Consider the following 23244-nt stretch of genomic DNA (forward strand, 5'->3'; position numbering starts at 1 on the left):
TAAGTTGCTTTGGTAAGATTTACACAGAGTATAGAAAGTCAAAGTCCTAGAGTCTCAGATCCTCTGGAAATAACACCCAGTACTGAAGACAAGTTCTTGTGAGAGCCTATCCAGATGTATTTCTAAATCAACTTTCTATTTTCTTTTGACAGTCTAAAACTGGAACCATAATCAAGGACAATTTAATACAGCAAACACCCTTGAACCATATTTTAGTGATATACAGTCTCTGAGTTCACACTGCTGGGGTGGGGAATGTATTAAAGCAGCTGGAATGTTTTAAATCAAAAAGACAAAAACTGCCCTCATATTACTACAAAGAGCCTTCAGAACTCCACAGCCAATAAACTTGACAACTGACAAGTCTCTATCCCCAGTTCCCAGTATTTCCCTTCTGTAACTGCTCTACAGTCAGGTTTAGGTATATGCATATCCTGCAACTCAATCTTCTTCCTGGCTGGGAAAAATTAAGCTTTCTCCTGCTTTATGTTTCTTTGCACTCTCTCCCAAGATGTTGTTGTAGCTGTCAGTGTAGTTTTCATAGCAGGGACATGGAGAGACCATATAACAGGTATTCTTCCCTTGGTACAAACTCTCCTCTTCTGCATAGCTAGTTGAAATGTCTGCATTATGACCAGCTCCAATTGTCCCATTATATCTGATAGCCTATTACACCTGCCCTGCTGTTAATTACTTAATCTTGGTACAGTGAAGTGGCAAGTGAGGGACAGCTTATTTTGTTGCATAAAAATTCATGGATCTGAAATTTCTTTAAGAGCTCATGAATAACTATGATTAAGAAACTCTCTGCCATACTAGCTCACATACTTCACATAGTAAATTCCAGACACATGAAAAGCATTATTTCAAGTCTATTAGAAAACACTTCTGCTGGTGGATACAGAAGTCTTTCTAAGTGGGTCTAAAGGTACACATAAAAGCTGAAAAATCTGGTTAAGTAAAAAGAAAAATTAATGCAAAACACTAACGGTGGAGAAAATGAGAGAAAGTATTTCAAATCAGGACTAATAGATTATGTAAAGATCTATGAAGGAGAAGGCAAGTAAGAGACAGTCAAAAATTAACAAAATTTACTTAGGAAAACTGGAATAGTCAGTAAACATCTGAAAAGTGCTCTTTTGCATGGTAATATAGGAAATACAAAATAGTGGATATCTTATATGCATTCATTTTGTCTTAACAAAATAAAAATGTAAAACTCTGACAATGCCTAGTGTTTCAAAGGATGTTAGATGAGTAGCTTCATACCCAGTGTACACTGTATGTTACACTAAAAACTTTTAACTGAGCAATATAACAAGGTTGTCATTCTCTGGTTTTCAGGATTTTTTTCTTATATTTTTCCCCAATTTAAATTGTAATCTACGGAAGAACCATAGAATGGTAGACTGGAAATTACTTGAGGATCATGTACTTTAATTCCCTTGTTTTTATATGTCAGAGCTCTCACCTGGCTTAAGATGTGGAGCAGCACTGCAGGGAAACTTGAGGATAGGCTTGGATAATGAACATTATCTTATGAAAAGATAAAGAATACCTTTTTACTAGAAAAGTTAAGTGTCTGCGTACAGAAGTAAAGCTAAGCTAATGTAAGCATCTATAAGAGATTCCTGCTAGCCACAACTAGAGATATGGAAGTTAGGACCAATTAGTCATAGGAATGGGTAATGGTTAAAAACAACAAAGTTTCAAGCCATGCAAAGTTCACCAAAACAATTTTTATTTCCAGTGTTTAATTGGGTATGCACACAGGCATGACACAAGTTTGGGTTCATTAAGTCCTCATGCAGAATTATATTCTTATAAAGAAGCCAGTTCCATCCAGGGTCTACTATCTACACACCTATGTTACAACATTTATATCAAACCTGATATCTGAAGAAAAGATACACAAATAATATGTTCATTTAAGTTACGTATTTTACAGGAAGATTAAAAATTCAAGTCACATAAAACTCAAAAACTGTATTAAAAGTTTGAATATAAAACTTATATCCACCTGGAATGACTAAAGAATGGAAGTTCTGTATCCATCTTTGTTAAAACTGGTAAATGTAATGAATTTGTTACCAATAAAATGCATTTGCTTATTCAATGTAAGTTATCTAATTTCAACAATATGGCACCCTAAAAATCAAATGTACTTTCATGATGAGGCACTTTTGTTAGCGATGAAACCAAAAGAACAAATTTGCTGCACACTAATGCCAGCAATTTTTTTCAGTAAGTTGGGGAATATTCTACGTAGTAAGTTGTAACAAAGACCTTGTTCATTTGTATACAACTATCCAATATGCTTTTAAATGTGTGTGTGTGTGTGTGTGTGTGTGTGTGTTTTCTTCTGGCTGTAGTAATGCACCGTAAAGCTATTCCACAGTGCAAAATGATGAAATGAGCCCAAATGAAGGCTGCATAATAACAATTCTGGTACAAGAAAATATTTACAGAGTTAATGGAACGTGTAACAGTAGCTTTATATTTGCTAGAGTGGACATACCCCAGGTTAGAGACAGGGGCGAAGCTGTGCCTTACCGCCATGGGTTTCAGGCAGTTTATGAGGATGGACATCAGCTGCAGAACTGGCATTCTGGCTCACGTTCTGGAAGCTTTCTCCATTGATCTGGTCAGGTGACTGTAGTGGTGTGGGAAAGAAGGGGCTGATTGGTTGAAGCCAAGGTATCAGAAGAACTGCTGGCATCACACTGAAAAGACAAAGGTGTGTCGGTTGTGCTCGTTTCCACTGTGCCAGGATTCTCTGGGGGGCCCTCTCTAGTCTCTCCTTGGCTGAGGTTGGATGCACTGGTGCGCAAGCGCTCCCGGGCCAGCCAGTCTGAAATTGAGAGGTCCTGGGCTGAGCATTTTGGTTTTAACCTAGTCACAGCTGAAAGTTCAGATTCTCGCTCCCCACTCTGCTCCCGCGCTTTCCAGAAATTTAGAACACTGATTTCAGCAGCATCTCTATGCCCTCCGAGTGTGTGTCTACGTTTGATGTTTTTCCTTTTTGCAGTCTCAGGGTTTAGTTTTTGATTTCCAACTCCAAACATATCATCAACAGGAGCTCTGGGTCTCAGTTTTAACCGATCTGCTATTTTTGTTTTCCACGTGGGTTCCTGCTTTTCAGATTCATTTCTAGTTGGTGGCAGCAGACTCCCAGTTGATTTCCCTTTCTTCATGACATCAAACACTTTAGTTATTGAAGGTGTTTCTTTTTCACTCTTGGCATCTCCTAGACTTCCACTGTCTGATTTGAATCTAGTAGACTTTTTTCTGGACAGTGTATCACATTCAATAAGTTTGTGTGAACTAAAAAACTGCCTCCGGCTATCTAAACTGGGTGTTAAACTCCCCTCGGTACAGCTCACTTCGCTTCCTTCTGAGTTTCTCGGGCTCCTTTTGGTAACCTCTGGTAGTTTTCCTTGGAAAAGCTCCCCAGAAGTCAAAGCTGTGGGGAAAAGAGGAAACTCGCTCTCACTGTCTGTCTCCACGGGTCGCCCTTCACTTATCAACTCACTTCTCTCGTCATCAGCCTCATCTCCCTTGCTTTCCGCCACAGACCGTACCTCGGGGTTGAGGTGGCTGGAGTCCAGGCTTGCCATGTATGCTGCAGATGATGTCATGGAATAGTCTGAGGTGATGCTGCCAACATTCACCAAAAACTCACTATGTTTAATGTCTGGACTGGTTGATTTCTTAGTGGAAAATTCTGCCAGAGAAGCCTGGGAAGAGATGCTGAGCAAAGTGCTGGAGTTGGACCCAGTCTCTTCCAAGTGGGAGGACGCTGGGGTCAGGAGGGATCTGGGGCTCTCCTTCAGGATGGTGAAGCGACAGCTCAGAGTGGGCGAGCTGTTTTGCTTTGAGCTGCGGGGGGGTGATGGCTCTTCGGATGTTGTGCTCTCTTTTCGCAGTGCTGTCTTCTCGTCTTGTGATATGCTGGTATCTTTCTTAGCACTACTTTCTTTGGCGATGAGGATTCTCTGGTTTCTGACCAATGTCTCGCTTTCTTTTTTGGACTCTTCTTTAGTATCACTGTGACACTGTTCCACACTCTCCTTCTTAAAAAATACACTGTCCAATTCATCTTCTGAGCTGCTGGGTTGTGCTTTTTCTTTTGGCTTTTTCCTCTTGCGGCTAGCAGCTGCAAAGATGGAGGATACAAGCAGTTCCCTGCTATATTGATCCTTCCCAGATCCCCAAGAACCCTGGGGGGCAACCAGAGAAATGAGACTGTGAGTGTAACACTACTGAGTCTGAGGTTTTCCCCCTAAATATGTTTCTTAAAGAATTAAATCTACTAAAGCTCTAGAAGCACAGAAAGACTATCATTTGTTTTCTTATACCTCCTTTTAAACTAGTACTAAAAATATATTTTCATTTACACTCCCTTCCAATTATTTTGCCAAGCCATTTCCATTGACTCTTCCAGGGTGATACTTTGTGTTTAGTGTCCTCCAGCTCTCCTGATTCTTTCTAATTTCTCTGAAACTACTGACTTTCCTGCCTCCTCAAGCTCTGACACTCTTCAGTTTCCTTCATATGCAACACAAGCTTAAAAGCTAAACAACATTCTCACATAGGTTATTAAAACCTTAGGGATGTCTTCAGACAACATACGATATAGACACTGTGTCAGGAAAGGTCATTCAGATGAAATCAGTACTCCTAGCAGTTCAGCATGACTGGGTCTTTAGGGATTTGTTTCAGATAATTTGATCAATAGTAACATCTTCAGCCTCAAAGTAAAAAAGAGTTGGAAAATTCAAATAATACAAAGTATGAAAATCTTCACCTCAGAAGTACTTTAGTGCACTGTAATTGGTAAAGTTGCTTGCAACATACAAAGCATTGTTGATTAGTTTGTTCATAATGTTTTTATGTTAACTGGATGAGGTGGTCAATAAATACTTGTTTTAGCACATTATCATCTAAGATGCAGAAGCAGATAGGAAGTATGCTGGGTAATAGATCAGTAAGTGTATTTCTCTTACTATAAAAATCTTAAGCTAAAACAGTTATACCAAGGTCTTTCAAAAGGCTGTGAGGATGAAATAATAGATTAGTAAGATTTTGTTTTCCTAAGTTGCAAGGGATTTTGAATGGTTATTTGTATGTTTTCACATTCTGCTGAAGACTACAAGGGATAACAGCTATGACTGGGCTTGGAACTTGTAGACCTGATGCTCCTTACACTGCCCTTGAAAGGTGGAATGCCTAGCATGTTACTGATTTACTTTTAAACAGTTCTGTGATGATGTATGTGATGGAGCAAATGAGTTGCCCAGAACTGAGAAACTGTTAGGAATGGTTACACCATTTGGACAGCTGCATTATTATCACACAATACCACCATAATTAAGATGAAGAGACAGGTTCAGGAATATGCATCTACGGTGAAAGGCAGGGATTTAATACACGTCTTTTTGATTATTTTGTACCTTGTGGTAAAAGAGGTTGGGAAACTGTTCTAAAGTCTGAAGAGACTTGACAACTAAGTGTATGATTTTTGCATGCTACTGTGGTATAATTGCAGACATCTGTAAAACAATTACACATTAGATAATAATGCATTTATATCAGTATCCTGAGTATAATTACACAGTGATTATATAGGTAATGGCTTTGTTCTCAGGAGAAACATGCTAAAATATTTAGGGTTACAGTTATGTGTAACTAACTCAAGTAACTCAGGGAAAAAATATTAGGTATAGGTCCCTGACTAACAAACATTTGAGTTGTGAACATTTACAACTCAAGACTCACTTTGTCAGCTTATGAATGACAAAGAATAGAACTCATTCTTAAGTTGAGGACTTACTATATTTAAATATATTAGAATTTGTCAATGGAGGATTTAGGGTAAAAGGTTGGGGTGCTATTATTCTAGCAGCTTTGCTGTAGGCTTAACATTTTTCACAATAAAAAGTTGGAAATAATCCTATGTGATGTGATATTTAAACACAGCCTATAACATTTATGCTTAATTGTAAAATATTACCTAACAAATTGTGATTTGGTACTGCTGTCAAATATAAATTACATTAAAAATATAAAAAATTAGTAATTTTTCTGAAAAGACATATATTTAAAACAATGTATAATAAGTCTATATGCTGAAATATGTGTAGATAAAACGATATGTTTGGGACTTTTTTGGAAATAGTTACAGAAGAAGGAAATTGGGCAGAATGCAGATGAAACAGGATTGGCTATGTGCTGAAAATTGTTGAAGATGAATAACAATTTCATGGAGACTGATTATACCATTCTCCCTATTTTTATGTATGTGAGAAAATTTTCAAGAACAAAGAGGAAGAAGCCCAGCTATTTGCATTTAATAACTATTGTATCAGAAACCTCACAATCCAACTCGAATTCCAGCATTCCTCTAACCTATTTGAAGAATTAATTTTCCCATCTATTAGACTTTACCATTTTGACTCATCAGGTTGTGGACAAGGATGCACTTGTGTACTAATCACAGCAATCAGTCAAGAAGCAATTCCTCTCTAAAGTACTTCCAAACTGCATATGACAATTTACCTTAGATTTTGTTGAATCACTAGTAGCTGAATCTGTGTGGAAGTAAATAAAACATGATCACTATTAGCCAATCTCTATTACTTTTAACAAACAATGCAAAACTTATGGAGAAGACAGGCACTGAACAAAATACGAAAGCAAAACTCAAAACACTAGAACACAGTGGATAGTCAGAGCTCACAAAGATGCAAGCTGCACCACAGAAAGCCACCGCCATGAAAGGATGCTGTGAATTGTAGGCAGAACCAGCTCAATGATAGGAATGGCAAAGGAGCCCTGTACTAAACAAAAACAGAAATACTAGTGTTTATTTTCAAATATTAAATCTAGCAATAAAGAAGCTTGAAATCTTTCAAGAATTGTATTATGTACCACATCCTGTATCTCAAATTGATACACAATGTAGAACTTCCAGATTGTTGGCTGCCCTAGTTAGAAATTGAGACACTCATACTGGTGTACTTTGTTTATTTTTGTCAGACTGAAATTTTAAAAGTATATACTGTATGTGTATGGAGACAAAAGAGGCCCCAGAATAATCCTGCTTCCAGGTCATCTTGGTTTTATTTTAGACAAAGCTGATTTTTGTGTTTCAGACCCCAGTTCCATATTGGTGTAGTCAGGGATCCTTTTGACTGTTTGGTTAAGATGCTACCAGTTTTATAATTTATCTATATAATTTATCTACTAACAGATGCTATTATGGAAATGGAAAATGGAGACCATAATTTTACTGTCTGGCAAAAACTCAGATTATACAATTATAAAGAGGGTAGGAAGGGGCTAGCACTATTCAAAATAATACCAATTTAGATATTTTTATCTTACAACTTTAGGGAAATTGATCTTCAAAATTAATGAGCTGAGCCCCGTGCCACGCCCCTTTTAACACATGACTAAATGCTTTATGACTTTAAGAACTGGTAGACCATACCATGCTATTTCTCCTCAGGGTCTGCTTCAGAAATGACAAGAAACAGCAGAAAAACTTTTAAGAGAGTAGTACTGATCTGTTTACAATATTCTTAAGAGAAACTTTACACCACAGATTAACTGTGAATTTACAAGAATCGGGGGTTTCTGCAGACAAGGCAGCTACAGTGTGGACAACAATCCTCCTTCTTCCTACAGTTCCAGCTGTCCATCAGGGACATCACAGAATCCACTAGTGACATTACCGTGTGATAGACTCCTCCCACTTCGCCTGTTCAACATCAGTATAGATTTGCCTGTGTCAGTAAGTGCTGAAAAAAACCCTTTAGGACTAAAACAAGAACTAGAGACAAAGGGAGAACATTGTGTGAAACATGCTAGATTAGTGCAACAGTTTGGCAGGAAAAGATTTTATCAAAAGAGCCTATAAAAACTAATACTTAACCAAGCATTAGGGTGGCAATAGGAAAAGAAGAGAATAAAGGTCAAATAGATTGACTTTTACTGTGACATTTATAGTGACAGATAATGTACTATTATTTATGAGAATGGTGTCCATTAGCAGTTTTACATTTAACTGGCTGCTTTTAACAGAACTTGTAGCTCATGAAGAACTATTTATACAGTCTCAACCATATTTTCTGCCATCACAGCAACCACATATTCAGTAGCATGTATCTGTTTTACCTTGTGATGACTATTACATGGAAACTGTGGATTAAAAAAAAAGAACGAAACAGTGGTTTGCATGCTCATTTCTCTCATATTTCCATTTTGACAAACATTACAACTCCATGCACTGTCAATGGCATTATAGTCACTGGAAGATAACCAAGATCAATCAGAAGACTTCTATTAGTCAAAAGGCACAAAAGGAAAAGAAACTAAAATCATAGTGAATTATTACACGGGACTGATTTGTTTTTTTATGTCAGAAGAATGCAATGTGGAACCTAGGAATTGAAACCACCAGGTGAGAGTTACCTGATACATCTCCAGGGGATGCGCCTGTTCTTCCAATGTTGGTGAGTAAATGATCTATGTTTGGCACTGGCTGGGAATCTACTGTGTTTTCCTCCTGCACTGCTGTCTGTGGTTAACAAACAAAGATCTCTTCATTATCGCTTCAAAGACACTTTTAAAAAATTCAAACATTTAATACAAGACATTACTGAACACAGCACCTGTCTTAATTTTCTTACATTAGTTACATATAATTAACTGAGAAATAAACATCATACTTGTATTTTCATTAGGTCAGAAACTGAGGAGGTAGAGACCTGCTTCTAGGGTGTAAAGCAGACAATAGCATAAAAAGCAGGAGGTTGGGCTCTGTTGTAGTGTCAGGATCTGTGTCCCAAATGAAAATGAGTGAGCAGAAAGACAGGTGAACGATACTTACGAGAGGCTCTTCAGCACCTTCTTCTGTGAAAAACCAGTCATGCTAAAATTTAAAATAAAGAAGGTGAAAAGAAAAATACAATAACCTCCTAAATATATTTCTATCTTGGAAGACAATATAGAAAGGCACTTCTTAGAACAAAAACATGACAGCCAACTTTTGTCCTACCAAGTTTCGGCTGCTCTGAAAACGAGCAGTCTGGCAGAGGCGAGGGTGTACTTACGTGCTGGATGAGTGTCTCCACGATCTTGTACTGGTCCGGCATATGCGTGACCATGTGTGTCATGTTGTCTTCTGACGTGCGAACGAGAGTTGGACCAAAAACAATGGCAAGGTTTCTTGGTTCCATCTGGAAGAATTGGAAAATATCAGAACTTTTCTTAAAGAATTAAACTTAAATTCCTATTACAGGTTTGGTATTTTATTTCTGAAAAGTTTTTTTGATGAAAAAACAAGAGTTGACTAATATAGGTAAAAACTAAATGCTTTAAGGAAAATGTGCAATGCCTAATTGGCTTCATTTTTCTCAGTAAGTCTGTGATTAAAAGCAACTGATTTGGTTATAAACTAGCTACCAGAAATGGATTAACTGACAAATTTTTTAAAATGGGTAACGGGGAGACCCCTGACCCTCAAAAAATGGAAATGGAAAAAGAGTGTAAAGATACATAAAAGAGTTCCAGATTTGATCCAGTATTATATTCATGACAATCTAGAAATCTTTTTTTAAAACCAATTTTTATTTCAACCAAATCGAAGTTCTTTGCTCCAATTTAAATACCTCAATTTTACATACTTATATCATTTCCATGGTATTTTAAATTCCTTATTTAATTATAAGATTACAGTATATACACATCTTTTGTTAATCTTATAAATAACCAAAATAAGCTGAGGATTTACACTATTTTGTGGGATGCTAGTACTTTTAGGAGTGATAAAAAACGGCAAGCCACCCATCCCATCTGAAGCAGATGTCATGTGTAACACATGCATTATTACAAAATGCTCACTACTGAGAGATTAGAAACTGTGACTGGAATCATAAATTTCCTAGAATGCTGATTTGGCAGAATCCACATAGGACTAGGAGGAGGGATGGGTTTGGTTACACTGGCACATAAAGCACGTTTCCAGTCTCCTTCTAGGTAGGTAGGTGCCTTACTCTTATACCGGGACTAGTAATAGTGGCTCAAAAAAAACTTCAGTGCACCATTTCAAAGGTTTTATGTCAAATTTTCTATTAGATTCAAGTTTTTAAACTAATGATAATTACATACAGATATAATTGAGCACACTGTTTTAGCTAGTTCCTACATTAAACTAAGTAATTCGAATTATTAAATTCCGTTTTGTTTTGTTTTGGTACCAGGGATTTAAAGGATTTGATACTGACTCTTTGGTTACTTCTTTTTTGGTTTGGGCACTTATTTACTTGTTTATTTTTTGTTTTGTTTTTTTGGTACCAGGGATTGAATTCATCACCTCACATTTGTCAGGCAGGTGTTTATGCCACTGAACTAAGTCCCCAGCCCTTAAATTCTGTATTTATTCAAAGATGTTCCATAAAATGTGGTTTTAAAAAAGGATATAAAATCATAGTTCCTTCAAGATTGTGTTGCTTTACCGCTAAAAAATTCTGCAGTTAAGGAATCTGTTACAGTTTAATCCAGTGCTTTCTAGACTCATTAGAAAATTACACAGTCTTTTTCCAGTAACTTTAACATCCAACAAAATTAATGAATGATATACACTACAAGAAAACTGAAATAACTATAAAATATTTCACCTAGAAGTAAACTGATAAATCCTGGCATCGACTGTATGAAACATGATAAGTCTTCATTTCCTTTTTTTTTTTTTTAAATCCCTTCACCATTGAGGGCACTGAAGAACCTAAAGGAAATCAAAGCTGCTCTCATCTTCTGGATCCATAAGTATGGGGCCGACTCTACTCTCATCATCTAAGCGTCTCCTAACTGAGTGCTTCCTATTTTCCAGAACATGCACAGGCACTCACTGATCTGCAAGAATCACTCTTTGAAAAGGGAATGTTATTTGTGTTTATTTTCTTCTCCAGAAAGCAATGTAACTATTTCAGTACCTTAAGAAATGCTCTAGAATTAGAAAGTGATCATTTTTAAACTTCTAATCTAATACTATTACTTCTCAAACTCTTTAATGAAATTGAAAAGGAAGCAATACTCCCAAATTCATTTCTGGAAAGAAACATTACCCTGTTACCAAAACCAGAGAAAGATCCAATTAAGAACAAGATCTATAGGCCAATCTCCCTAATGAACACAGATGTTCAGTAAGATACTGTCAAACAGACTGCAGCAAATTATCAAGAAGAGTATACACCATGACCAAGATTGATTCATCCCAGAGATGCAGGGATGGTTCAACATATATAAATCAATAAAACTAACACATCATATTAACAGAGCTAAGGACAAAAAACACGATCATCTCAATACATGCAGAAAAAGCATTTGACCAAGTCCAGCAATACTTCATGATAACAACTCTAAAATAATTGGAATAGATGGTCTTTATCTCAATGACAAACCAACAGCCAACATCATACTAAAATGGACAAAAACTGAACATTTTCACTCTAAAATCATGAACAAGAAAAGGAAGTCCACTGTCTCCACTCTTATTCAACATAGTACTGGAAACTTTAGCCAGAGCAATTAGACAAGAAAAAGAAATAAAAGGAATAACAATAGGAAAAGAAGAAGTTAAATTTTTATTTGCAGATGATATGATACTCTACATAGAAGACCCCAAAACTTTCACTAAAAGACTGCTATATTTAATAAGCAAATTCAACAGTGTAGTTGGATAGTCAACCTTCAAAAAATCATTTTTAAATTTCTGATAAAATTGATTCAGCTAATAATCATCAGTGACTGAGGAAAAAGATGAAAACTTAACACTAAATGTATCAACCAAAATTAATGTTTGGATCTTGTCTGTATATAATAAAACAAATACTTGTAAAAAAAACAAAAATATGCAAGGCATGTTGGTACACGCCTATAATGCCAGCACTTGGGAGACTGAGATACAAGGATTATTATGAGTTCAAGGTCAGCCTGGGATATACAGTGAGTCTCAAGGCCAACCTACACTACATAAGTGAACCCTGTCAAAAATCCAATATGAACTGAGTGTTAGATAATATTTATAGCAAATTTTATTTGATAAATGAATATAGCAGCCTTAAAAGAGAGAACTTGTTTAAAACTAAAGGCTCTCTAGGGACCACATGGTATTCTTTTTAACTGATGTACATTAACTTGCCTTTTCACAATAGTGATAAAACAGCTGAAAATTCAGAGTATAATTTCTGACTTTTTCACTTTTCTTGGTCAATAAATATAAAACACAATATATTTTGAAAATAGTGATAGCTGTTTATCTGTGGATCTTTCCCTTTTAAGAATGATCTTCAGAGGGACTCAGTTGATTTGATGTAATTTTAGAGCTTTTGTTGAATTATATACCTATTTTTGACTTTTAGCACACAACAATGAGGTTTTAGACCAAAGCCCCTAAAAGTCCATTTTTTCAATAGACACCTTACATACCTTATTTTTTTCTGAATTTTCAGCTACTGTCTTCAGATGAGCTGAGAGAAACTTGAGTGTTTCATAATGATGTTCAGGCAGATCGTGAATCTGAAACACAGTATTCTCACGGTGGGTTTAAGTGCTGCATTTTAGCTATACCTCTAGCAATAAAAAACAATACGTACTAGTCTCTTTAATGTTTTCAGCCGATCAAGAGGATCTTCTTTACGATTGGCTTCAATAAAATCAGCATACTTATCTGATAACAGTAAGAACAATAAAACAAATTTATCTTAAATTGCTTGCATGAACTGTAATCTAGTTTTCCTTTAGGAAAATTTAAAGCCACAATTTTAAAAAAAGCCATGGAAGATCTCAAATAATAAATGTACATTTCTAAAATACTATTTTTAACATTCTCCAAGTCTTATCAACAAATAGAAAATTCACAAAAATGTGAGATCCTTGAAGGTACTACCCCATATTTAGATGGCCTGTCTATTTGCCTCTACTCCCAGCAACACCTACTATAGCATTCGATTATTTGGCTTGATTGAAAAAAATTTTTTTGTCTTTTTCCTTTTTATCGATACTGGGGATCGAACTCATGACTGCCTGCTTGCAAGGCAGGCGCTTATGCCGCTGAGCTAAATCCCCAGCCCCCGAAAAAATGTTTTTCTAGTAACTATACTTCATTATGTCTGAGGACTTTTCAATGAAAACAATGTATTTCTACACTGATAAACCAGATAAAGTATATTTTACTGATCTGAAACAATTTTTTAGTATGTTAAGATAATTTGAAAAAATTTTTATACTACCTATTTCTACATGTTTACACTTCTTGTGAGGCCATGAGGCCATGAGGTCCATGTGTGTAACACATCTCAATTCCTTTTTTAATCTCCTTCCCTTCCCTCCTCTACCTCTTAAGTCTCCTTTCTGTTTGAGAAAGATCTATCTGCCTACTTCCTACTACCTTTTATTTTGCTCTTTTTTTAAGACTATAAATGTATCACTATGATACAATAGCTTTAACTCTTTGGGAAGATTCCTAGAAGGGAAATAGCTGAGTCAAATATCCACACTGATTTCCACAGTGGTTGTACTAGTTTATAATCCCACCAACAGTGTAGAAGGGTCCTCCCTACCTCCAGTCTTCCAGCAATTGATATTGATTTCTGGATGTGGCTATTCTTTCTGGAGTGAGATGGAATCTGTGTCGTGTTCATCTGCATCTCTCTACTGGCCAGCAAGATCGAACATTTCTTCACCGGCTTACTAGCCAATTGTATTTCTGTGAAGTGTCTATTCATTTTATTGCCCATATTGTGACTGGGTCTTTTGAATTCTTCATATATTCTAGATATATTTTGTTTCATTGAAATGTATCAAAAGAAAAATCCAAATCACAGAAGTATGCCTTTCATATATAAATTACAATTAGAAATTCTTTTGAGAAAAAAAAGTTCTCTGCCCGGTTCAATATAATTATTAATATTCTATAGTTTTCCAACAGTTGTAATATGAACTGTTTCCTTTGGCTTCTTTCCTAGGAATTTACTTACCATTTGTGAAAAGAGGCTCAGGGAGTTTTCTGAAGAAGGATTTTAGTAAACTGCTTATCACATTCAAATCTCGCCATTTCTAGGTATGCAAAATAGAAATACAGCATTTTTATAGTCAGTATTACCAAAGGGTAAAATAAACTGTATCAGTTATTAAAATAAACTTACATCATCCTGTATATCAATATCAGCCATTCCCTTGTTCAGTTCTTCCTGCATACTTGAAATTGCTGCATTATTTCCAGGAACTCTGTAAATACCTGTATATTCAAGACCTCGTTCTTCAACTAATTTGCAACATATGTCAACTATTAATGGAATATACTGCAAAATAAGACATAAACATTTTATTTAACATACAGCAAAGGTTTATATTCAATTAGTAGTTGTGTATAACAGCTTTTAAAAGGCCTTTTTCATTCAAAAAGGAGTATGTGTAGAGAAAATAAAGGACATATAACCATTGGAGAATTAGGAATATATACAACCAGCAAGAGCTATTTGAGGAAATGGGAAGAGAAGGTAAAGGTCAAGACGGAACAAGAAAGGGCCCTCAAGGAGACAAAAGAACACAGGAGCAAGTAAGAAGGTAGAAACCATTTTTTAGATGAATAAATTCGAGTTAAAAGAATGCGGTAGAGTACCATCAATCAACTTTCGATACGAATCCTAACATGGCTGTAGTTAACACATACACATGTGCATTCACATGTGCTACAATGTTTGTGGGTGGTACTGGGGGTTGAACACAAGGCTTCCCATGTGCTACTCACATGTTCTACCACCAAACTACACCACCAGTCCTATTTACTATATTTTCTTAATCAAGTCTTTGTTGTTTTCATCCATAAGATGCGATAAGCAGAAATACACATGATTTTAAACTGAATGCTTACTGACCTTTTCAGATATATCCCTAAAGACTGACTCATTATCCCTTCCAGGTCAGTCCATTAGAAAAAAAACAGATAAAATTACAACAAGTACTCAGGGAAACTAAGGTTTGCTACGAAGAAGAAAACAGATAGATAGGCAGTCCCTGTCATATGAAAGGCTGTTTACTCAGATCCTGTTATATTTACAGCTGAATTCGTGAATTTGGGAAACCCAAGTGGCTGGTGTCTCCTACCCGATTAGTGTGAGCTGGGGGGCAGTCATCCAGTCTGACACCAAACGTTCCTGTAGCAGCAGGCTTTTTTTCAAATGTCTTCCTCATGATACTTGGAATGCCCTTTCTCCACGTGCCTTTGTCTTTTGGGGGACTGGTATCATCTTTTGATTGTTATTGAACACAAAATGACACAAAGAAAATGAAAAGTGTTTAACTCATGAATTTAAAAATCTTTTGTCAGCATTTTTTTTTAGTACTGGTGATCAAACTCAAAACCTCATACTTACCAGGCAAGTGCTTGAGCCACTAAGTTAAATACCTGGCCCTCTTTATCAACATTTACAAAAACTGAAATCCTATAAAATATCCCACATTTATGAAAAATATTTTCTTCCTACTATGTCACTCATTATAACTTTCCACACTACTTAACTTTCATATGCACAGTGATTCTTTAAATCAACAAGAAAGCATACTCAGTGTGTTTGATTTTAGCAAAGGGAAAAATACTTGTTTTTCTAAAAAATGATAGTACCTGTGTCCTCTGAGTCATCTGAATCTGCGGTGTCTCTTATGTAAGTATTATATTCTCCTCCCTTTGTCTTGATTATAGAAACTGGGGTCTTGGATCTCACCTCAAATCCCATTTTTTATTTGGAAGATTTGCCCGCAGCTGACAGCAGTACCTTTACTGAGAAGTTTCCTTTCAGACTCTTCCTTCGGAGAGTGTGGGCTTTGAGTCTTCACCTCTGATTTTCCGCGCAAAGTCTGTCTGATGCTGAGACTCTGGCGAGGTGTTTTTGGCAACTGTTCTGCTTTGCTGCTGAGAGAAATGAACATTCATTAACACTTTCCTATTGACATCCAAATGAACTAAAGGCACAATGTGATTCTTACCTCATCAGACTGTTATATTCTTTTATTCTTCGGCTAATGAGATCTCTGTTAGTAACTCCAGTGTCCTATAGAAGAAACAGAAGGTATTGTTAGAAAGTCAGTTTTAAATATAAAGATAAGACGTTTTAGCGGGGTGTGGTGGCTCAAGCCTGTAATTCCTGCACTCGGGAGGCTGAGGCAGGATGATTCCTCATTGAGAGTTTGAGACCAGCCTGGGCTACAAAGTGAGCTCAAGGCCAGCCTGAACTGCATAGAGAAATCCTGTCTCAAAAAGACAAAAAAAAAAAAAAAAAAAAAGACTCGATGTTTTTCTTGAACCTTTCCATTGTACTAATATGCTTGTTCAATACAAACCTCTGGTTTATTCTCAGTGAAGCTATTGCAAAACCTCTATTGAACATTGTGTGATAAGTGTTCTAAGAGACTCCTTCCATTGCCAAGAGCTGTCTGATTATTTTCTGTATTTGTGCAATACTTAGAACAGTACAGCAAGAAACAAGTGTTCAATATCGAATGATCTGCCATTTTTCATGACTTGGAAGCAGAGAGCCCATTTTTTTCTCTAACAATGGGAAGAATGGTCAGCATTAATCTTTGGATAAAAGATAGAAAAACATAGCCAGAATTTGTTAATGATTAATTTGTAGGAAGTCAAGGGATGGGAGTCAAGTCATATCATAAATTGCAATTAGATTATTAAGAGAAAAGCTCAAAATTTGTTTTTTTTTTTCAATTCCAGCAAGTCAATGCTTATAATATACAAGAAGGGATTTTTTTTAGGTACTGAGCTTAATAATATACTGACACGTGTCTCCAAATTTTTAAAAACTTGTCTCATTTTCATTAAAATGAAAGACAATTTATAAAAAAAATAGGTTTTGGAGGAAAATAGTATTGAATTTAAACTTACTACCCTTCCAGGGCAGCGAATGCGGCTCAGTGGTGGAGTGCTTGCCTAGCACATACAAGGCTCTTGCAGCCTGTTACTGGGGATTAACTTTTCCAGGCGAAAGATTACATGACCAAATCCAGAATAAGAATTAGATTTAAATCCTAGCTTTGACATTTATTGTATGTGACCTTGGGGAAATTACTTAGCTGCTACTTTGAAACAGTTTCCTTGTTTATAAAATGGTGATAATAATACAAATATTCTTATGGGTTACTGAGATTAATTCATGTAAAATATTTAAAATAGAGCCTTCCATATGGTATATGTTCAATAAACTATTCTCTTCATCTATAAATCTAGGGAAAATAACTTTTAAAATTAGATAGTAATAATGGCTAACATTAAATAAATGCTTATTATACACCAGGCACCACACTATATTTTTCATATAAAATATATCTCACATACAATATATCTCATTCAATCCTCAAAACAGTCTTATGTTTCACAGATTCAATATTTGAGGAAGTTTTTGTTTTTTGAGATAAGGTGTCATCATGCAGGTTGGCCTTGAACTGAGATTTTCCTGCCTTAGCCTCCTGAGTGCTGAGATTACAGGTGTGCCTCACCGGCTCCTGGTACCATCAGTAGGAATTTTCACAGGGACACTGCCTACCAGAAGGACTAGCACATAGCAGTACTTATAAAACAGGAACTCACATGAGTTTTAAAATCTTCATTTGCAGTCTTACTCTGTTTAATTTACAAAATTCAGGTCTGGTGGGGAACAGTTATAGAATGAAGGTTATAATTTATAAGGATCTGATGTTAATTCTTAACCATAAACAAGGCAGGATATAACCCACCAGAGGAGAAAAAGCAGTTATTTTTCTTGCGGTATATACATTTTCATATTTGAATTGGGATAACAGAGAATATAATCTGTATGGCTTTACAGTTAATGTAGGTATTTCTGAGTATTGTAAGCAGGAGAAAAGAATTTTGTGCTCTTATTTTGGTTATAAAAGGCGTGAAAAGGTTATATAAGGAAAATAATATTAATAATACGAAGACAAGGAAATACTCTGAATAAAAACTTCATTTCATAATTGCTAGAGTATCTCAAAAAATTCACAGTTATATATAAATTATAAACTACTCTTCCTGTTGAAATTCCTGCCATAGAAATATTTTCTTGATGGCTGTAAGTCAGAAATTCTCAACTCTTTAACCAGGATTCTTGATCATGCATATGTTCTTAGAGAACAATCATATAGCAAGCGATATTTTTGCCTATATAATTCCATTAATAAAAATCATCAGTATTTCTTGCCTTTATAGTAACTTGTTTTGCTAAGTACTTTTAATATATTTTAAATTCACAATAATCTTGTTTTTTAAGATCACGAAACAGATCTGCCAGGCATAGCGGTATATGGCTTGTAATCCAGCACTCAGAAATTTAAAGCGCACCCAGGTGTGGTAGTTACACCTATAATCCCAGCACTCAGGAGGCTGAGGCAAGAGAATCACTTCAAGTTCAAGGCCAGCCTGGGCTACCTACTGAGTTCAAAGATGGCCTGAACTACACAGTGAGATCCTATCTCAAAAAAAAAAAAAAAAAAAAAAAAAAAAAAAAAAAAGGCCGAAGCAGGAGGATTGTTTTGAGTTCAAGGATAGCCTGGGTTACAAAGTGAACCTGAAGACCAGCCTGGACTATATAGTCAGATCCTGTCTCAAAAAATAACAAAAAGAAAACCAAAAGAAAGAAGAAAAGAAAATTTGGTTACAAAGGTACAGCAGATCATTTCTATTTGCAAGTCCTGCACCTGCACTTGATTCAACCAACCTGGAACTAAAATATCTGCAAAAAATTTACACATGTACTGAGCATGTATAAACCATTTTTTTCTGTTACCCTTTCCTAAACAGCACAGTGTAATAATTATCGTTTAGCATTAACACTGTATTAGGTATTGTAATCTAGAGATGAGTTCAAGTACACAGGAGGGTTATACACAAATACTATGTCATTTTATTCCAGAAACTGAGTCCAGCCAGATTTTGCTATCTGTGAAGGATCCTAGGACCAATTCTCAATAGAGACACAGGGATAACTAACAATGACCAGGACTAGGAACCTGGGTCTGTTATCTGACTCCTGTATCTTAGAAGGTAGCAGAGTACAAATAGCCTACTTTGCTAGTTCAGTACTGGTGATTTTCAGTAAGTGATCCAACATAAGTACAGCTGAATTTTCCTTTTGATTTGTAAATGAAAACAGCATATTATAATTTTTTTACAGAATTTTTACCCTTTCTCTCCATTTTAGGGAAGATGCTGAGGAAGTGCCAGCTTTTACCATCTTCCTCTTAACACATACCTCCTCGTTCAGGTTGCTGCTTTCCTGAATAGTCTTGATCCACGCTAACATGTCATCTCTGTCCTCGGCCTGGAACAAGCACTCACAGTCGGATGTGGTAAGCCTAAACACGTTTTTCCTCTTGGTCTCACTGTAAGAGATGTCTATGAGGCAAGCATTGACACTGATGGGCTGTTCTTCCTCAGACGGAGTTGTTTGCTCTCTTTTATCTTTGTACAAGTAGAGTGAGTGGCCTCGAAGTACAACATACATCTGTTTCCAGGGCCGAATACTTCCACCAACTCGCTAGAAAACAGGAAGTGATTCACAGTAAGTAATATGTAACTCAACGCAGCAACACCCTTAGCATATGTGTGCGTGTGGAAGGAAAAACTAGAGTGAAACCAAGTAAAGTGAAGTATTCATATCAAAACTAAAGATAGGAAAATCCCAACTTTAATTCAATTGGGAAGATAAAATAAACGAAACTAAAATAAGAGTTGTAACATTTTTTTAAAAAGTCTAAGAGAATAGGAAACAAGAAAAAAATTAAAAACCTTTCTGAGTAAGATTAAAACTCAGACCAGGTGTGATGGCACACATCTATAAACCCAGCACTTGGGAGGCTGAGCAGGATGACTGCTGAGAGAGGTCAGCCTGGGCTACAAAGTGAGTTTAAGGCCAGCTGAACTGCACAGTGAAACTCTGTCTCAAAAAGACAAAAAAGAAAAAAATGTCTAAGACCTAAGACAAGTCTAAGAGCATGAAAATGAACACTGAAAGGTCCACATGTACACATAGTGATTCAATCAACTTTATATGGTAAATCAACAATAACCATATCCAAGGCAGTTTTCCTTAAAATTTTAAAATTATTTCTGGCAGTATTAAAATATTCTTATAATGTCTAAATATTACAGAAAATTCTTATGGTAAAAATGTATTGTACTGAAATCTACTTCTTGAAATTGTTTTTTATTTTAAAACCAAAGGATAACAACAATGACACAGAATTTCCAAACAAAATAATAGATTAGCACTGGTTAATATATTATGTATTGTTATCTTCAAAGTAGCTGTTCAGATTACAAGATAGATATACGCATGAAAATGATCAAACAATGAAGGCACAAACTGTTCTTTTTGTGAACTAACAGAGATTAGTAGGACAATTATCTATACAGACATATAATCTTTTCCCTTCTTTCTTTTCTCTTTTCCCCCATCCCAGTTTTCCTTTTGAGCAATTTCTTCCCCTTTCACTTTCACAATACCTATTGTACATTTTGGACTTTATTTACTCTTTCAGTTTTTTACATGGTAGGGGGGGACACTATGATGTTTACACATGTGAGTCTGATTTATTTCACTTAGGAGTATGGTCTCAAGTTGCATCTATTTATCTATAAAAGCCTCAAGTATATCCTTCTTAACAGCTGAGTAATCTTCCATTGTATAAAAATACCACATTTTTTTATTCATTCTGTGGCTGATGGATCATTTGGGTTGTTCCAAGATTTAGCTATCACAAATTGTGCTGTTATAAACAAGGATGTACATATATCACTATACTATGATGTTTTCAATTCATCTAGGAAAATACCCAGAAAGGGAATAGCTGGATTGAATGAGACTTCAATCCTAGTTTTTGAGAATCTACCTTTAGTGAAATGTACACTAATATTTTTATATCTATTTATATAATTCAGTATTTGTAAATAAAATACAAAAGAAAATTATAAAGGGAATTGAAAAGAACAAACTGAGATGAGTAACTTTTTAAATTATTAATATGGAGATTATCACTTCACAAAGGCCTACCTGTGATAACCTATGGCTAATAAAGAGTCAAGGAAAGAGTGCCTTTTAAATACTCAGATTTCTTTTCCACATTGCCAAAGTATAATCCATTCCATATGTAGCTGATGCACAAGATGAAATGAAAAGTATAAAGCTAAATCAATGATTAAAATTTTCTTTCTTTCCTTTCTTTTTTTGCCTTTATAGGGAAGTGATTTTTTTTTCACTTTACTCTGGGTATTTTCCAATTTTCTGAACACAATTTTCCAAGGCCTGTTCTTCTGACAGTTCACAGGGGCTGAGGAGCTGCACTACCTTTCCCTTCTCAGCGACGAGGGGTCGGAACTGGAGCCACCCTTCTTTGGCAGCATCACTGAAAACTTCCAAGGATGAGCCTTTTCTGGACCCTGAGTCTTCTGATGACTTCTGGCTGTCCATAATCTACAGAGAAGGCCGAGAAAGCACCAACATTTTTAACATTTTTAACAATTATATGAGAATATTTAACAATTTTTTAAAAATACAAATGCTGTAGTATGCTCTTTCTTTTCTCATGAGGTCACATCTTAGTAGGAAATAAACAATTTTAAGAGAGCAAGAAAATAATGAACCTTTGATCTGTGCCATTTGGAGAATGAAAACAGTGAGATACAATGGAGTGAGTAGCAACTATAAACTGATGGTGTTGAGGCAAAGCCTTTCTGAAAAATAACGCCAGGTGGCATCTCTAAAAAGGGGCCAGTTATGAAAGGCACTGTTTATTTCAGATGTTCTGAGCAATTAACATTTCAAGGAGAATGTACATTTAATGGATGCATATCTATCATTAGCATTTTAAATATCCATTATTCAGTGTGAGGGAAACAACTAACTATAGATTGTTTAGGGTATTTAGGATACAGTAGGGAAGAGTAAAGGAAGCCTTTGAGTGTTGAATCAGTGAGCAACACTGATCACAATCAAAGACTGCTCTAGGGGAGAGGAAGGTGGCACTGACTAAAGCACTGTAAAACAAAACAGAAGGATTGTAAATATTCAGAGTATATCGGAGTACACAGGATGTAGAATGGGGAAAAATGAAACAAGAAACAATGGTAAAGTCTAGAATTTGGCTTGAATAAGTGGATGAATGGAACTTAAGTAGTAAGACAGAAATTTCTACGGGATAAACCTGTCTGGGGGAAACTAAGGTCTGCTGGCCATGTAAACCCTGAATTGCTCATCAAATACCCAAGTCAAAGTGCCCAACTGGCAGTAGGTCCTATCAGCTGCAATTTAGGGAAGCCATCAAGGTTAGCTATACAAACTAGGGGAGAGTTCTGTTAAGATGCCAGACAAAACTAGGGTTAATAAAGAGTTGGACATGCCAACATTGTGCATATTAAGACAGAGGCAAGAGGGCCAGCGAAGGAGGCAGTGAAGCAGTTTTAGAGGTAGAAGAAAAGGCAAAAAAAAAAAAAAATAGTAAAACAGAAGTTGGCATGTGGAAGTATTTTAGGAAGGGATTGAGAAATTGTACTGGACAAGTCACATAATTGGTCAAATAAGCTAAAAGTGAAAGCCAATATTAGCTTTGGACCTGTGTGCCACTGGCAACTGTGGTATGAATAGGACCATTCTGATGTGTGTGGACTGAAGAGAGTAGAGACTGGGAACAATGTTTCAGGGAGTTTCACTGTAAAAGAGAAAATAAGAGTAGTTCATAGAAGGGATAAATTCCAGGAAGATTCCTCTTAATGCTAGGAACAGCAGAACTTAACTATATATGATGGTGAGTGAGCCTGGAAAGAATGGCTTTTGTAGAAGAAAAAGGCGGCTTGACGGAAACAGCAGTGATCAAGGCAAAGAGGTGTGGGTGTGGGCATGATTTTCAGGAGGGTGATGTACAAAGGTATCAAGACAAGAGTGACAAAGTCAGAAAATGCAGCTGATAGGTATTTTTGGAGATAGGACATAAGAAAACTCTTAAGGCATTACTGCTTTTTCAGTGAAGAATAAGAGAAAGATAGCAGAACAAAGGCAAGTAAGGGCAGCAAGTGGAATGTGGAGGGAAGGTCTGCACTAATTTTAAGGATATAAAAGTGCACAGCAAGCCCAATGTGGTGGTGCAGGCCTATAATCCCAGCACTTGGGAGGCTGA

The 23244-nt window shown here is 36.1% G+C and overlaps 1 protein-coding gene across 1 annotated transcript in view; it reads right to left on the reverse strand.

The window, feature by feature from the left end:
- Positions 1-1719: 1719 nt before the first annotated feature.
- Arhgap21 (Rho GTPase activating protein 21) overlaps positions 1720-23244 on the reverse strand; it is a 133702-nt gene continuing 112177 nt past the window's right edge. The window contains 15 exon segments of the mRNA XM_063238023.1: positions 1720-2678; positions 2680-4220; positions 6559-6590; positions 8476-8581; positions 8894-8935; positions 9117-9242; positions 12493-12582; positions 12660-12733; positions 14043-14121; positions 14211-14366; positions 15172-15314; positions 15840-15973; positions 16051-16115; positions 19326-19610; positions 21420-21545. Of these exon segments, the coding sequence (XP_063094093.1) occupies positions 2525-2678; positions 2680-4220; positions 6559-6590; positions 8476-8581; positions 8894-8935; positions 9117-9242; positions 12493-12582; positions 12660-12733; positions 14043-14121; positions 14211-14366; positions 15172-15314; positions 15840-15973; positions 16051-16115; positions 19326-19610; positions 21420-21545 (3153 nt within the window). The 3' untranslated portion in view covers positions 1720-2524.

Source organism: Cavia porcellus, unplaced genomic scaffold, assembly GCF_034190915.1.
Source record: "Cavia porcellus strain 051 isolate PalLab524CR breed Dunkin Hartley unplaced genomic scaffold, mCavPor4.1 scaffold_27, whole genome shotgun sequence".
NCBI lineage: Eukaryota > Metazoa > Chordata > Mammalia > Rodentia > Caviidae > Cavia > Cavia porcellus.